The 15,063-nt window shown below is 40.2% G+C and overlaps 1 protein-coding gene across 2 annotated transcripts in view; it reads right to left on the reverse strand.

The window, feature by feature from the left end:
* Nucleotides 1–326: 326 nt before the first annotated feature.
* RPAP3 (RNA polymerase II associated protein 3) overlaps nucleotides 327–15,063 on the reverse strand; it is a 31,026-nt gene continuing 16,289 nt past the window's right edge. Inside the window, exons 16-19 of one of the 2 annotated variants that reach the window (XR_015706348.1) lie at nucleotides 14,341–14,441; nucleotides 12,632–12,698; nucleotides 11,347–11,411; nucleotides 327–1,194 (exon numbers count right to left, since the gene is read on the reverse strand). Coding sequence is in view for 1 of the 2 variants with exons in the window: in XM_087764779.1 (XP_087620905.1) it covers nucleotides 13,132–13,223; nucleotides 14,341–14,441 (193 nt within the window). In the remaining variant the exon portion in view is untranslated. Of the gene's footprint in view, nucleotides 1,195–11,346; nucleotides 11,412–12,631; nucleotides 12,699–12,735; nucleotides 13,224–14,340; nucleotides 14,442–15,063 lie in introns of those variants that run through there. The other variant, XM_087764779.1, reaches the window with a different exon arrangement.

The following is a 15,063-nucleotide window of genomic DNA, read 5'->3' on the forward strand; positions in this document are numbered from 1 at the left end:
TTTCTGGGTTTTTTCCAGGTCCTGTTCTGTGGGCAAAATAGAAGAAATGGAGAAATTTAGGAAAGGCATTTTTCAGCCCCATGCAGCTTCATTCTTGCAGTTTTCACTCAACCCATGCCTATTTTACATAACATTCATTCTTGCTGCATGTCTCATTTAGCCTCTGGGCTAAATGGAGTGCATAATACTTCAAGCCAGTTGAAGATTGTTCCTTCATGCAATAAAACTGCATTTGCTTCATTTGCCCTGAATGATAAGCAGGAACTTCTGCAAATCAAACATCCTTTCTTTTTTCTGATACACAATGATTCATAACAACAATTTCATTTGGTATTATATTAAAAAATTTTAATTTCTCCAAATGGAAGTCCATTTCTATTCTCTCTTTCCCATTACTTGTATTTATGCTAACACTGTAAAGACAGTCCCACATGGGACCTTTGATCAAAAATGCATAAAAAATAAGGAAACAGGGTGAATCAGATGATTTCTTCCCAGTGCCATTTTTTGGCTCTTATGTTGCAGAATGTAAAAGCTCTGAAGAGCTATTTTGTTTTTGACTCTGCCTGCAAAAGAAGGGATGGAAATACAGACCCACGTCACTTGCTGCTAGTATGGAGGCAGTAAATCAACCCATTTTGCCTTTTCCCAGAAAGGACTAATCCTTCCTCTCCATTTAAAGTCTCCCTCATCTGAAGGCACTCCCATGCACCTCCAATTACACTAACTCCACATATTCCTGTTGAGCTGGCTCTTCCCTGCATCATTTTCCTTTCACTTTGTCCTCAGACATTTTTCTTTTTTCTTGAATGTGGTGTATTTTCAGGCAAGGTCAGAGGACGAGGTCGTGAGTCGGAGTTGGCGCAGCATCAGCAGACTCCCGGGAAGTGCTTCTCCTCCTGGCACGCTCTCGCCTGTGTAGCTCACAGCAAGGCACTCACCCCCTCACTGCTGCCACCGCTGAGCACCGATGCTCTTGCTGCTTGCAGGCTTTCTTTTAATTGCGCAGCGTCGACAGCTCTCCAAAAGGCTGTTAAACGGAGCTGCTCTCTCCCTGTCTGGCCGGCATGAGGAGATGTGCTGGGTTTGGCTCAGCTGGAAGCGGTTCTTTCCATGTCTTTTGAGGTATTTTCACAAAGCCTATGGCTTGTTCATTAGGAAAGTGTTACAGCTCGTAGGCACAGTTAATTAGCACTTATGAATAAAAGAAAAGTAGGAAGGAAAATTAGAGGAGTAGGAACAACAAAAATGAACTGGAAGAAAAACAATATAAGTCTATAAGAGCAAAGCATTCAAAAAATTAATAAAAAATACATTGATGCTCTAGGTTTTATAGTGATTTTTCATTCCCAGTCCGTCCAACGTAAAGCAAATACTATGAGGCGTGAAGCCCAGCTGAACCAGCACACACACAGATATGTCTGTCTGTCATATAGGTGCCTCTCTGGTGCCATACAGCCAGGAAACAGAAGAGTACTTCAATAGGGAGAACAGAGTAACTGTGTGTATGGGTGTCATCAATGCTATCGTGAAATTTTTAACAACCATCTGAACAAGAGCCACTAGTCTCATTTCACTTTCCTCCCTGTGGCTGCAACTCATTGTTAGATTTTTTTGCACAATTGTATTATGAAAAGCTTAAAAGCATGAACTGTGCTGCAGAAGTGACAGGTTGCCCTCTCGACAGCTAAATACAGGCACCAAAAATCTTCCTGGAAAAAAGCTGTAGTTTTTCAAAGAATCCATTGACTACAGGAGGATAAACGCATTCTGAGCCTTGCTGCTAGAAGGTAAGAAATTGGGTGTAGCATATAATTAAAAATTATACCATGGTATGAAAAATTCACAAATGGGCTGAATAAAGGCTAAGTACCACTTTGGGCATGACTGCCATTTTGGGCCTTTTGAGTGCTTGACTTTGCAATTCTACTCGTACTCTGTTAAGAAAGAGCGTTGTTTCCATGATTGTGTACAAGGATGACCCAGTAGGCTCAGGACAGACAGTGCATCCTATTTATCCGTTAATCAACACACACGCTTTACATCTTCTGAGAATGAATCAGTAATCAGAAGAAATCTGCATCAGCTGTTGTGGCATCTCAATGATTCTATGATAAATCAGGGCAGAAACAGCAAGGAGTTGTGGCAAACTTTGCTCTTCCTGTTGGAGCAGAAGGTTGTGGCTCTCTTCTAACTTTTTTTATTTCCTTGGACTTGCTGAATAGTGCCAGCGAGTCATTTCAGGGAAGAAAACCTGTCCATGAGCCAAGGGTTGGCCACTACTGTCTCTTCCTATCTATCTGTTTATGCTGGCGTTCACTCTCCCCGTGTGCTTAACTGTCTTGTGCTACTCTTTAATAGCAACAGTGATGTCCCAAGACATGTTAGCCTGGAAGACCTATTTCCAGTTTGTGCCCTAGCTGTCAGGGGTGATCATTTCCCCCCAGTATTGGATTTTATGGCAATTCTGTGCAGTTCCAAAATTTCTTGTCAAAACACACCTTGTTGGTAGGTTGTCAGATAAGGAGCAGAATTAAGGCTCTCATTTTTAGCATTAGGTTGAAGAGGAAAAAGAAACCATGATCCTGTATGACAAGTCAGATGATCCAGGACTGGGTGATAGGAAACAAACATCAGGCTGGGATTGAAATAATTGAAGAGCCAAAGGTTTTCTTTGCTAGCAGAAATAGTTCAGTGAAGATAAAGGCCTTGTGCTCTCTTTCCCTGCCAGCATTTCTTTGCCCCCAAGCTGGGTCAGGCTCAAAGCATGTCAAATAAATTAAACAAATCAAATAGAGTTTGTAGCTTTCCCTTCACAAAATTCACTTCATAAATAGTCTGTGGATATTCTTGAATCATTATGCCAGCTCTATAATCAGGAAGTGAAAAGGATATTTCATGCAAATTTAATCAAATACGATATTCAATGAGTGGCACTCTTAGCTATAACATGAGCCCAAAAGTTGCTCTGAGGTTTTTCCCTCCTAATTCTCAGTTTTCATCTGGCTCCTACGAGAACCTCCTGCCCCACTGAGAGGTTCAGCACACCTCCCTCTGCCCCGCCTCTCCTGCAGAGAGATGCCTTCCCCATCAGGAGAAAATATGTGTACGTTCTCCTGCCAATGAAGACAGTCTCACCTTTACACTTGGTCAACAGTCTTCCTAATTATCACTGAAAGCCTCGATACTCCACCTCCCATGTACAGCAGAGAATCCAGCTCCACCATTGCATTGCAATTTCACACGCTGACAATTTGTTTCTTAGACAGCAGTGACAGGACATGAGTGAGGGGTACAGGCACGGTGACATGACAGAAGCTTCACATCAGCTTGACACCCTGCCCCAGTCCTCGCTTTGGGAAAGTTTTGATCTTGTTTTATCTTTCTGAGTGCCAGCAGCCTAGGCAAGGAACTTGACCTGGAGAGACTTAAATTTGGGCTTGCACCTAAACAAACGCTTGAGGTCTGTATAAGGAAACTAATTTTATATTTTTTTAAAACCAAGCCCAGTGTCAAATTTGACGTGCTTAAGAAAGGTAAGTGTGTAGGGTGGTGAGAACAAGAGACATCAGGAAGAGGGGGAAAGGAAGCATCCCTCATCTATCATGCAAGTGCACACATGTGCACGGCCTGGGAAATAACCAGGAGGGATGAGCACTCCTGTGAGGTCACAGGGCTGTGGTGTCACTGCAGGACAGGAGAGCTGCTGTGACCACCTGCACGGGTGGATATCAGCTCTGCAAGTAAGACAGGCAGTGAAGAGAAGGAGGGGAGATGCCCTCTGTGTGAAGCAATAGCTCAGAGGTGCAGAGCATTTCCATGGGACGGGTGATGGGCTGGGTGTAGGCTCATGGGTCAGGATCAGGAGAGACTGGTGAGGGTGGCATCACAATGGGAGGGTGCCACCTCACCTGACCAGGGTGAGGGCAAACACAAAGACTTCTTTAAACAACTCAAGCCTCTGTATCACGGACCCTTGTTCTTTGGGACACTTTAACCTCCTTTCATCTGCTGGAAGGGTAACACAGCAGGGCACAAGTGTTGAAGAAGATTTCTGGAGGTGTCAGGGAGAACTTCTTTAGGGACATGGTTTAGAGGTAGACCAGGGAGTTAGGTTAACAGATTGGACTCAATGATCTCAGAGGTCCTTTCCAACCTTAACAGTTCTATGATTCTATACAGGTACTGGGTGGGCTAACCAGGGGCAACGCTCTCCAGCATCTGCTATTCAGCGACAAGGAAGAGCTGGCTGGGGTTGTGATAGTCAGTGGCAGCCACAGCTGTAGTGACCATGCAATAGTGGGGTCCAAGATCCTGTGGGGAAAGAGGAAGGAGCACAGCACAGACCCTGGACTCCAGGCGAGCAGACTGCCTCTTGTTCAGGGAATTGGCAGGTGAATCCCATGGGGCAGCTCTGAAAGATGCTCAGGAGAGCTGGCAAGCCTTGAAGGATAGCACCCTCCAAACACAGGTGAGGCCCACTTTGTTATTCTGGAAGACAGGTGGGTGTATCAGGAAATGGCTTGGCTAAGCAGGAGACTCATGGCAGAGGTCCAGTGGAGAAAGGCAGCATACAGGTGATGGAAGAAGGGACAGGCTAAAAAAGATGACTGATTATGGGAAAGAAAGTATTTATTGGAAATATTATTTCTCTTTTCTCCAGGGAAGAAAGTAATTACAAGAATCTAGAAAGAAACACAAAGTCGTCACATACCAGTCTATCTTCAGTCAGAATTATCTGAAAAATATTTCCTGAGGGAAATCAAGTTCTAAATGTCTCAAGTCATAGATGGCATATGGAAGCTCTTCTAATAATTTTTGTCCTGAGACACTGAGGTGGAATGCTTTCAATAAAAAAAACAAAAAAAACCACACACAAAAAACTAAACAACAACAAACTATCAACATTTGCAGATTAACTCTTTGAGAATGGTTTTATAGTTAGCACAGCAACACAGTCAATTTCTGTTGAGACACCTTCTGTCATGGTGTCTTCTCAATTTTCCACGACTTTCAAACTAATCAAACGTGCTTTGCTCCTTCATGAACCTAACAGTTGAAGGAGCAAAAGCCTGAGCAGAAGGATAAAACAGCACAGCTGTATCTTACCAATAAAGTTGAAAACAAAAAAAAATTCCAAATCTTGAACTTAGGGGATGACAAGTAATTTCTAGGAAGGAACTTGCCTGATGCACGGGGCTATGCACAGAAGTGGGGCAATTCTTAACACCAGACAATTTATTATAATCATGGGAGATTAACAATGGCAGGGCTTGGTCTCATCCCTCACTTCATTGCCTGGCTTCCCTTCTTTTCCCAAGCACTGATTAGTCCAAGTGTCCCTGTGGTCTACAGTAAAGCCGGACCTAGCACAGCTCCCATAGGCTGTATAATGCAGCTGTTTTTTCCTGAGATTCAGAGGCATATGGGCATCTAATTGTCACTTGTGTCTTTGGCAACCTCCCAACAGATGTTCATCAGTTTGGAAATAGCCATCTTGTTAAGTTTTGAAATTTGTCAGTGTGCAGTACTGTACCTCAGGAAATCCTGCACACACAGAGGTCAAATACATTGAGGCACCTGAAAATGTTGCTTTGGTCTATTGTTCTGATTTCATTCAAGCCATTCAAAATGTCCCCCTTGCTCCGACAAACACATAAGCTATATTCAGCCAGGAACTGGCAATGACAGAGAGCACAGGCAGGCTGAAAGATGGCAAGCATCAGCCTGAGTGGGGCAGGGAAGGAATGAAGATTAGAACAAGCTCTGTTTTATGCATTAGGCAACTGGGGATGATAAACAAACTTCCTTTATCAAGCTTTAAGATTTGAGAGTCTTAAGAGCCCTATATTGTTACCCCAGGTAGCTGAACAGGAACAAACAAGACCCCTAGTCAGTCTCTGAACACAGCAGCTGATCCCTATAATGTTATTTTGCATTGACATTACTGTAGCTGGAGAAAGAAGCCTTATGAAATTACTTGAGACTGGAGCTCTGGCAGCATGGTACAGTGGCTTCCTGTTTCTATCAGCACAGACCAGGTAGGAATAGAGCTGAAGGCTCTCTGGGTGTTTTATATGCAGCACGTGGGTATCCTGATCAAGCCAAATTTCTTCTTCGCTTCTGAACCAGCAGAGCTGTTCTGACAAAATCTGATAATGGGAACACTGACCACAGGAATCCGTCCTTAGTACAGCTGGCTTCACATAAACCCAGTACGTGACAGACAAAAGCATGAAAGGACAAAGACAAGGACACAATGTAATTCTGAGAAAGGGAAGCTAGCTGAAGTTACTAAAACAAACCTAGGGCTCAAAAGGGCTAGTTGGGTTTGTTCTGTTCCTAGCTTCTACAAATCTCATGTTAAAAATATTCATTAATGTTTAGATTTTACTGAAGTGGAGAGAAATGTTGAAAACACTGAATATTGAAATTGAGATTGAAATATTGAAAGTCTAAAAGAATACACTGATTTTGAGTCCTTTGAAATGGAAATTCATGTCTCCTGTTCTTCACCCCCCAGTCACTGAGTTCCTGCATTATACTGGGAACGAGCTGGCACTCCCACTGATAAAACACATCCTCCTCTGCATCCCAGATGACGTGATGTGCCAGCTGATGGCCCCGTCTCTGTCACAGCCCAGAGAGATGTATCTCTCGTCCCTCTCAGCTGGGCAGCTGAGTCCTTCCTATTCCCTTTCAGGGAAAATCATCAAGTCAGGTCAGACCACCCACTGAAAGGGTTTTACTGCAAAAAGGGAAGTCTCTCCTCAGCCTCTCCAGGCATTCAGTCCCACATCTCCAACAGTGGAAAGACTATGCTACACATTGTCTATTTAGACTGCAACCCCCTGGAGGAAGGACTTCATGCCAGCATAAGCCAGTGACCCCAAGTCGCTGATACAAGTCCCTGTACAAGACCCACAGGGTGTCTGCCTCACCTGGGGCTCTGTGAAAGCCAGGAGGACAACCAGAAAGTGGAGCCCCAGGGACTTCCAAAACACACAACGCAGTTACAGTTTGAACAAAGCAGGCAAACAGTTAATCAAGCTGCAAAGCATCTGTTTTATCCAGATATCATCTTTGAAATTTAAGACAGAAATGAAGTAGGGGTTGTTCCTCAGCTCCTCAAAAAGGCTCCAGCCATGTAAGACCCTATTTGCTGTGGTCTGTACCCATTTTCAGGCAGCATCGAGTCACTCGCAGCAGTGTTTCAAGTGCAACTGAGAGTGGGACACAGGACAAGGGCTCTCTCAAGGTCAGAAGATCAAGCCAAAGCTTGACAGTTGCAAACCAGTGCAAGGAGTGAAACTACTTCTCTCTCTTAATTTTAAAGTCTAGGGATAATAAATATTTAAACAAAGATGATGTTCTGCTTAAGCTCAATTAATGCTTGCAGATTTTGGGGTGAGAGATGCCAGCTTTACCAATCAATCAGACAAGCTTGTCCACAGAAGAATAAAACATGAAGCAGAAGAAAATCTCGGAGATCTGGCAAATTCTTAGTATGTATTTCATGTCCTTTCTTTGTTACAGATTGTACAGAAAATATTCCCTAAAATGTTTTTTACCCATCTGTTGAAAACACCACACATTTTCACTTAAATACTGTATTTAATAAGACGTAATCCTGTAATAGTCTTGCTAATTTTCACAACCACCAGAATCCAATCACAAAATGCAAAGAAATCTTAACACCAAGGACAGAATTGGAGTCCTCAAGGCTCATGCACGATATGGTGTTACATACACGCTTCAGCGTACAGCAGTAGCTCATTACTTCTTATTTCAACAATCTGAACTTCAGACTATTTTAGAAAAAGTTGGCAGCATTTCCACTTCCCAAGACTCCAGAGCACACTTTTCTGAAGTCAGCAAAGTGTTCCTGATTTTTCCAAAAGTGATAGCAATTCATTATAAACCAAGTTCAAGCACCACTTGTCAAACTGAGTACTCAGCCTAGTGTAGCCAGAAAGACACCAGATTTAGACTTAAGGAGTCAGATACTATTCTTCCTTCACAATCACAGCCAGACAAATCAACCATTTAATCCTTCTCTGCTTTTTGGTGATATTTGTTCAGACTGCTGATTCTTTAGGTAGGAAGCTGCCTCTGAGTACATGCCCTTGCAACCTGAAGTACAAGCAGTCATTCCTGTAATACATACAAAAGCAAAAAATCTGGATTTGTTTGTTTTTTGGTTTTTGCTTTTGGGTTTTTTTGTTTGTTTGTTTGTTTTTGGGTTTTGGGGGTTTTTTTGTGGGTTTCCTCACTTAAGACTGTGATCTGCTGCTCATCTCTGTGGCAGACCTGTCCAAGTATGTAGCCACAAAACAGGACTTTAATAGTTTATACAGAACATTAATCTGTCCTATCTCATCAAGCATCAGGACAAGGAAAACTTTTGTATACTCAGTTACTGGATAACGTAATCAGTATTTGTGCCTAATGGTACATTTCTTGCTTTAAAACCCACGTAGACTTACTTGGTATGAAGGAACAAGGAATCAAATTTATCTTTTACCCTGTCACCTTAAACTTTATTACTGTAACAACTGCCAGAAGAGAAACTGGAAAGTCTGAAGTTTGAAGATGAAGTCTGGAAAGCAAACACTACTTTCTGCTACTATTAAGAAAGCAAAAGATTCCAGTGTATCCAACCACAACTGAACTCAGCAACCACTTGAATAGGAAGCAAGGAGAAAAAAGAAGAAAAAAAAAAAAAAAGGAATTCCCTTTGTTTCTATGCTGTACTTGCTTCAGTTTATAAAGCCAAACATTAGAGTGGAATATTCCTACAAAATGGAGCCTGAAGAATCAGAGATGTTGGAAGGACCATTCAGAAACAAAGAGTCTTGAGCAGAAATTTTTCAAAAACTAAAAGGAGCCTTCAAATGACACTTTTAGAGGCTGAGCTGCTTGCAACTAATGACAGGAGATGGAAGGCAGTGGAGAATACAGTGTTTTGAACCTGATGGAAAACAGAAAGGGCACAGCAAAAAGGAAGACTGAAATTCAGAGAGAGGGAATTGGCACATGGTGACAGATGTAATAAGAAAGATCTGATACAAATGGTTCATGTGAAATCGTACAAAGAAAAAGGAAGAGACAGATGTATAAAACCCACACAGCTTCACTGCTGCAATCAGGCTGAACTGCATACTTAAGAGATGTGACAACACTGAAAAATACAATTTCACCTTTTATTCCAAAAGTTTTATTTTCCCTAAGCCTAACCAGCAAAGCAGATAAGGTCAGATTAATTGCTAATGCAATTCCAGGTCATTTGGCAGACTTGCACCTGCCAATATTAAATGAAGACTAGATTCAAACTCAGGATGTGTTCCTGAGAGGTCAGGAACTTCCTGCTCTCTCAAGGATAATCAATAACAAGGGATCTTGCAGGGTAATTTTGTCCTCTGAATAACACAACTCTTAGAAATATACCTTAAGGAAGTTACTAAAGCGTCATGCAAAGGCAGCAGTGATACAATGCAGTTCAGAGCATCACTGGCTCTGTAAGATCCAAGAAAGAAAAATACAGTGTGATTGATGGCTGCTATGAAAGAAAAGCTACACAGTGAATCTTATCTGGGGAGAAGTGAAAGTCAACAGACGTGCAGCCCTATGCTTTTAGTAAAGCCCTTCTTGCTATTAATAGAAAAGCACTAATTTGCTCAAAGGAAAAAAAAACCAAACCACCCTAGTGGCAGAAGACTGGCACAGCCTCCTTGGCTTACAGTTGCCATCAGATGGGACATAGGCGGAGGAGAAAAGAGGATGTATATTTAATGCCCCAAATTCTTAGTTTTTAATACTGACAGTAGAGCAATCTCAAGCTGCCTAGACATCACAGCACCTAAATGCAACTTTGAAAGCTTTATGCACTTAGTCTTCTATTTCTTCCTCTGTTCTAACACTGCTCAGTAACGTTTCATGGGAGAAAAATCTAAGGGTGGAAAAGGGTACAGGAGATCTGGCAGTTCCCTTATTACTTATATAAGTAATAGAATCAAGGACAGATTATTTAAGAATTGACAGAAAGAAGAGAAGCAGCAAAAACTTCTTGACCAGAGTCAAGACCATTAATTTTTAATTCTGAAAAATATTTTGGAACAAGTACTCAAACTATACTCATTTATGCTTTCCACAGTAACTGACACAAGTTGGCCAAAACCAAGTTATGTTAAAATCCTTTCTTCCACAGTAGTGTAATGAAAAAGCAGTAGGTGAAGTATCTTTATCTTGACATCTGACTATCACAGGACATTCTTATAAGCAAGACAAACACAGCTCAGATGAAATTATTGCAGTATGAATGCAGAGCTAGCTAGAGTTCTCAGAAAGGAAAAAAAAATAAAATCACAGCCTACTGTCAAAACAGAAAGCTGTAAGGATGTTCTGCAGATGTATGTCCTAGGATTAGTTCCATTGATAATCTAACAACCTACGTGTTGAAATCAATAGACAATATGGAATTTGAGTGTATCCCAGATCTATTGGAGGACAACATACAAATTAAAAAATGATCTTGGCTAGTTAAAAAGTTGTCTAGAAAAATAAAACCTTTAATTCTGAAAAGTAAAGGCATCATTCAAAACTCAAGTCTGAATCAGTCACTGCAGCAAACATGAACTCAGATTTTTGACACCCTGAATGCCATAACATAGCAAAGGGCTATAAAGTATTCCACGCCGTTTAATTGCCTCACACTATTTACCTTAGATTTTTTCCCCCTGACACAATAGCGGTAGAACCATTGAGAAGGTGTTGGATTAAAAAAAAAAAAATTCCCCTTCTTTCCCCAAAAAGAATTCCTGAGTTACTTCAGATCTATGAATCTTCTCCATGTTTCATTAAACTCTTCTATTCAGAGATTTGGCAATGTTAACACTTTAGAAGGGAAAAACACTGCCATCTCCTGGAACAAGTGAAGCTTGCAGTTCTCTGAATGCCTGTGTTCTCTTCTCCATCTTGCATTGTTTTCTATGCACTGAAAAGTAACCTCAGGGACGTAGCAAGTCATCATCAGATGTTGCATTTAGAAATACCAGCAAAAGGCTACGGTAGCATACCACTTGCAAATCTTGGTGGCCTACGTTCAGTAGCAACATGAATCAGGTCCACCCACCCACCCCACTAAATTCTACAAGCTCGAACAGCTTCCTTTCAATCAGCCCTCCTTACCACATACAAATCCTGAACAGAAATCTCTGTAGAAGCAGGAGTGGGACCAGAACCCAAATATAGCAGCTTATTCTCATTAAAAGCATAGCAGACTGGATGAAGCAGAGTTGTAGGTGCCTCCTGGCCTACAGTTTTCAAATCCTTCTGCTATCATCTTACCTTTACTGCCAAGGATCCATATTACAATCACCTGTTTTCATCCAACAGCCTTCAATAAGCAGCTTCTGAGAATGTACCAAACGCTCTGTTAGTATAACCTAGTCAGGCATACACCTCTGTTCTACACTGAACAACTCGTAACAGTCCATAAGATGGTACACCGTATCTACAAAGGTGTATAAAATTATTTTGGTAACTACTCCCCCCCAACTTCTATTAGTTACAGCAGTATCCCTGATACGTTATCAGAAGTGCTTTACAACAAGGGGAAGAAATAGCCAGTTATCGAGTAACTTGGGACACACCTAGTAATAACAGTTCATATTGAAAGTAAGCTGCAAGCAGTGTTATATAAAGGCTCTTCCATTTCCCCAATAACACTGGCTATTCTCCTAGCGCTCAGTTCCAGGGCTAATTGGAAGGTACCTGAGGGATCTAGTGCTCCATTCATGTCAGTTGCTGCCCAGCCCAAGGATGTAGCTCAGTTACTTTTTTTTTTTTTAACTGGATTATATCTGAACTAGGACACTCCGCAGCTGCAAATATTTTAAAATTAGTTTTCTAATACTGACTACATAGGAAAAGGTATGAATGTTATCTTCTATTAATCCATCTTGGAAGTTTGAAGTCTTTTTGAATGCTATAGCTGTTTAATCATTCATCTGAAAAAAGGAACAACTACCAAAACAAAAGCATTAATGTCAGAAGGCTTCCATAGTCAGAGAAGAATCAGTAAAGCACAAGGGTTGAATCAGGATGAAAGGAAACTGACAGAGTATTAGTATCAGCAGGATGAAAGATAGTGGTCAAGCCTAGAGAGACAGCCAAATTTCTAGATGCCACTACCTGGATACTACTCTTAAATCTTACAGTATGCTTGACAAGTGCTGTTATTTCCTTCTTCTGGTCACGTGAACAGTATGAATAGTTTATTATGCCTAATGCTATTTCTTAGCTCATCTAAGAATTTCAGGTGATTTCATGCCTTTGTCTTGTTTGTACTGGAAAAGTATTCTGCTTGGCTTCCTGAGGCTTCTTAAGGGCTTTACCTGGTTAAGGAACAACTGACCCAAGAGATAAGTTTCATCAGATTATTTTAAAAGTACTCTCCAAAGAAGACAAAAAGTATTTTTCCCTATACTTTTAGTTTAATTCTACAGTATTTGGCTTTCTTCTACTCTGTAATTACAGCTGAGGTTCACAAGAGTATCTCAGTTATCAATGCTAAAACTCACTTTTGGGTAAATTCAAGTAAAAGAACTCTGGAATTTTTTGGCCAGCATACCTCAGGTTCGCTTTGCACATTACATGTTCTGATGTGGTGTATCCTTAGAGAAGAATGATTTATGCACCTTAATAAAAAAAAAAAATCCTTAAAAATTATTATCCTCAATTCAACATTGTTTATTTTCTAAAATAAAAAACATGCACATTTGTAATATACACCATTTGATTCTTACCAAAGACATATTTATAAATATTTTTTTTTCCTTTTAATAAAGATCTCTATCTACAGTCCAAATCCTTAATGCCAATCTGCCCAATTGGTTTTTAAGCAGATTCCACTGAAGACAATGTAGATCTGTATTGTTTCAGGTGCTGGAAAGCAAAGGTACCTGCAGAACTAGATAATTATCTCTTCAGGCACTTGCCATTTGGCTAAACCAAGTTTAAGAGTTTCATTACTTATACAAAAGCAACAAAATTCCAGTCTTTATGGGCTTCTTCAGCTGATTTCCATATGAAAGAAATGCAGAAACAGAAATTTACACGTCAGTCATCTCACTAAGAGAAAATGCTGTATTTCTTCTCTAATTCTTCAACAGAAATATCTTTCAATCCCATGTGGTTCACATGATTGAACAATACCTGTGTAACTGTAAAAGAAAATCCCAACATAAACTGTTATTTTTGTGATTCACACTCAAAGTAAATTAGTCCAACTCGTTCCTCAGTTGAGAGTAAGGGTTGGATTATATAGCTGAAATACAAGTAAATTTTTAGAACTACTGAGAGGATGGGAAAAAGTGGCAAAGGGAAGCTCTCACTTTGTTTTGATGCCCAGGAGCTGCCTAACAACATTTCCTCAAACAGGTATATAATTCTGACAACATGAACAGACAGCTTTTATTTTGTTTACTATCTTGGCACTATGCCATTAAATGCAGAAGATAAAAGTTAATGCCAGATGGCAGATAAAGCTTATATCAGGTTAAAGGCGTGAATGCAATTCATAAGTGGAATTTACTTGCACTTCAGTAAGTCAAACAAGGAATTTTATTTTAAGGAGATTCACATACCAAAATTTTGAAAATATAATGGTTATTAGTGAAACTCACTGTAGATAGTAAATTTGATACTATTTGATCCCAGGGAAATGTTCTGCTTGTAAGTGTCTCACTGTTACATAGTGTGTCTGGTGTGCTAAATAAAGAAAATGTCTGAGACAAAAAACACTTATATAAACCATGAACTCAAGCCGAGGTCAAGTGCAAACTGATCTAAGCGATGCCTCAAGAACAGGACAGAGATGAACAGGCTGAGTGCTTTAGAGACATTTGCATTCTTTTTGCCAACAGTAAAGTCAGGATTGCCAAGCAATGGTCGTAAATTGCAGAAAATGTGTAATTTGGATACCTTGCATGTCAGATATAAGATTTCATACAAATTCATAGATTTGTAACATTACCAGCTGCAAACTGAAATGCTAGTGAAGCTTACTTTATCAGACTAAAATGCAGTGATATTACTGATAAAAACAAAAGGATTTAGCTGTAGTTTTCAAGCCTTCACAATTAATAAGGAATCAAAAGACTAAGAACAATTATGTGGCATTCTTATTAACTTCTAAAACAATCAAAAAGCTAGACAACTAACTAACCTTAACTGATTATTAGATGGAATAAACAACAATAGCACTAAATTTTACGTATTTCTTGCTAGATTCTACAGTATCACAAATGAAGTTTAAAAAGATGCTACTGAACTACTTACTTTTTTTCTCTGAGCCTGACATAAACATTACCGCCATATCAAATCTTTTTAATTCAGACAGCCTCTGGAGGATTTCAAGGATGAGCGATGGCTCCTCTTTCCTGAAAAAGATTATTAGAAATATAAAAATAACTACTGTTGATTAGAAAGATTCAGTAGCTGCAAGCAATATGAAAGACTTCAGGAACAAGAAATTAAAGGACAAATGGAACTCCCTTCTCTGTCTGTCTCATATTCCCTGCCTTTCTCATCTTTCCTGCTCATTCTTCCACCCACGAAGCAAAAAGTCAACATGCAGAAATCTTTATGCAAGTATCCTTCTGATACAGAGCAAGAGTGAAGAAACATAACGACCTAGACTGATGCACACTGACTACAGTTCATGTACAGAATAGCTATTGTATGATTTAATGCTTACACCTTGCCATTTTTATGCATTATTGGCGTGTGTGACGGGAAGTAGCACCTGTGGTCACAGAAAGCTCAGCAAAAAGCACCACATTACAGTTGCCACCATTTTCATCCATACAGAAAATTCCTAGATTGTGTTCGTTTTACATTCTTCTGGTCAACAGTAAACAGGCACTGTCTTTGTTACAAAAACTAACAACAAATAGTATTTTTCCTTCATAACTTGCCCTGTCTCCCTCCAGAAGAAATATCTTTTACCTTACTGCAAACAATTTCAACTTGCTAGCCTTTATATGCCATACCACCAAATGT

This window comes from Nipponia nippon, unplaced genomic scaffold, assembly GCF_047370975.1.
Source record: "Nipponia nippon isolate SJK-2023a ecotype South Korea unplaced genomic scaffold, ASM4737097v1 scaffold_3, whole genome shotgun sequence".
NCBI classification, from domain to species: domain Eukaryota; kingdom Metazoa; phylum Chordata; class Aves; order Pelecaniformes; family Threskiornithidae; genus Nipponia; species Nipponia nippon.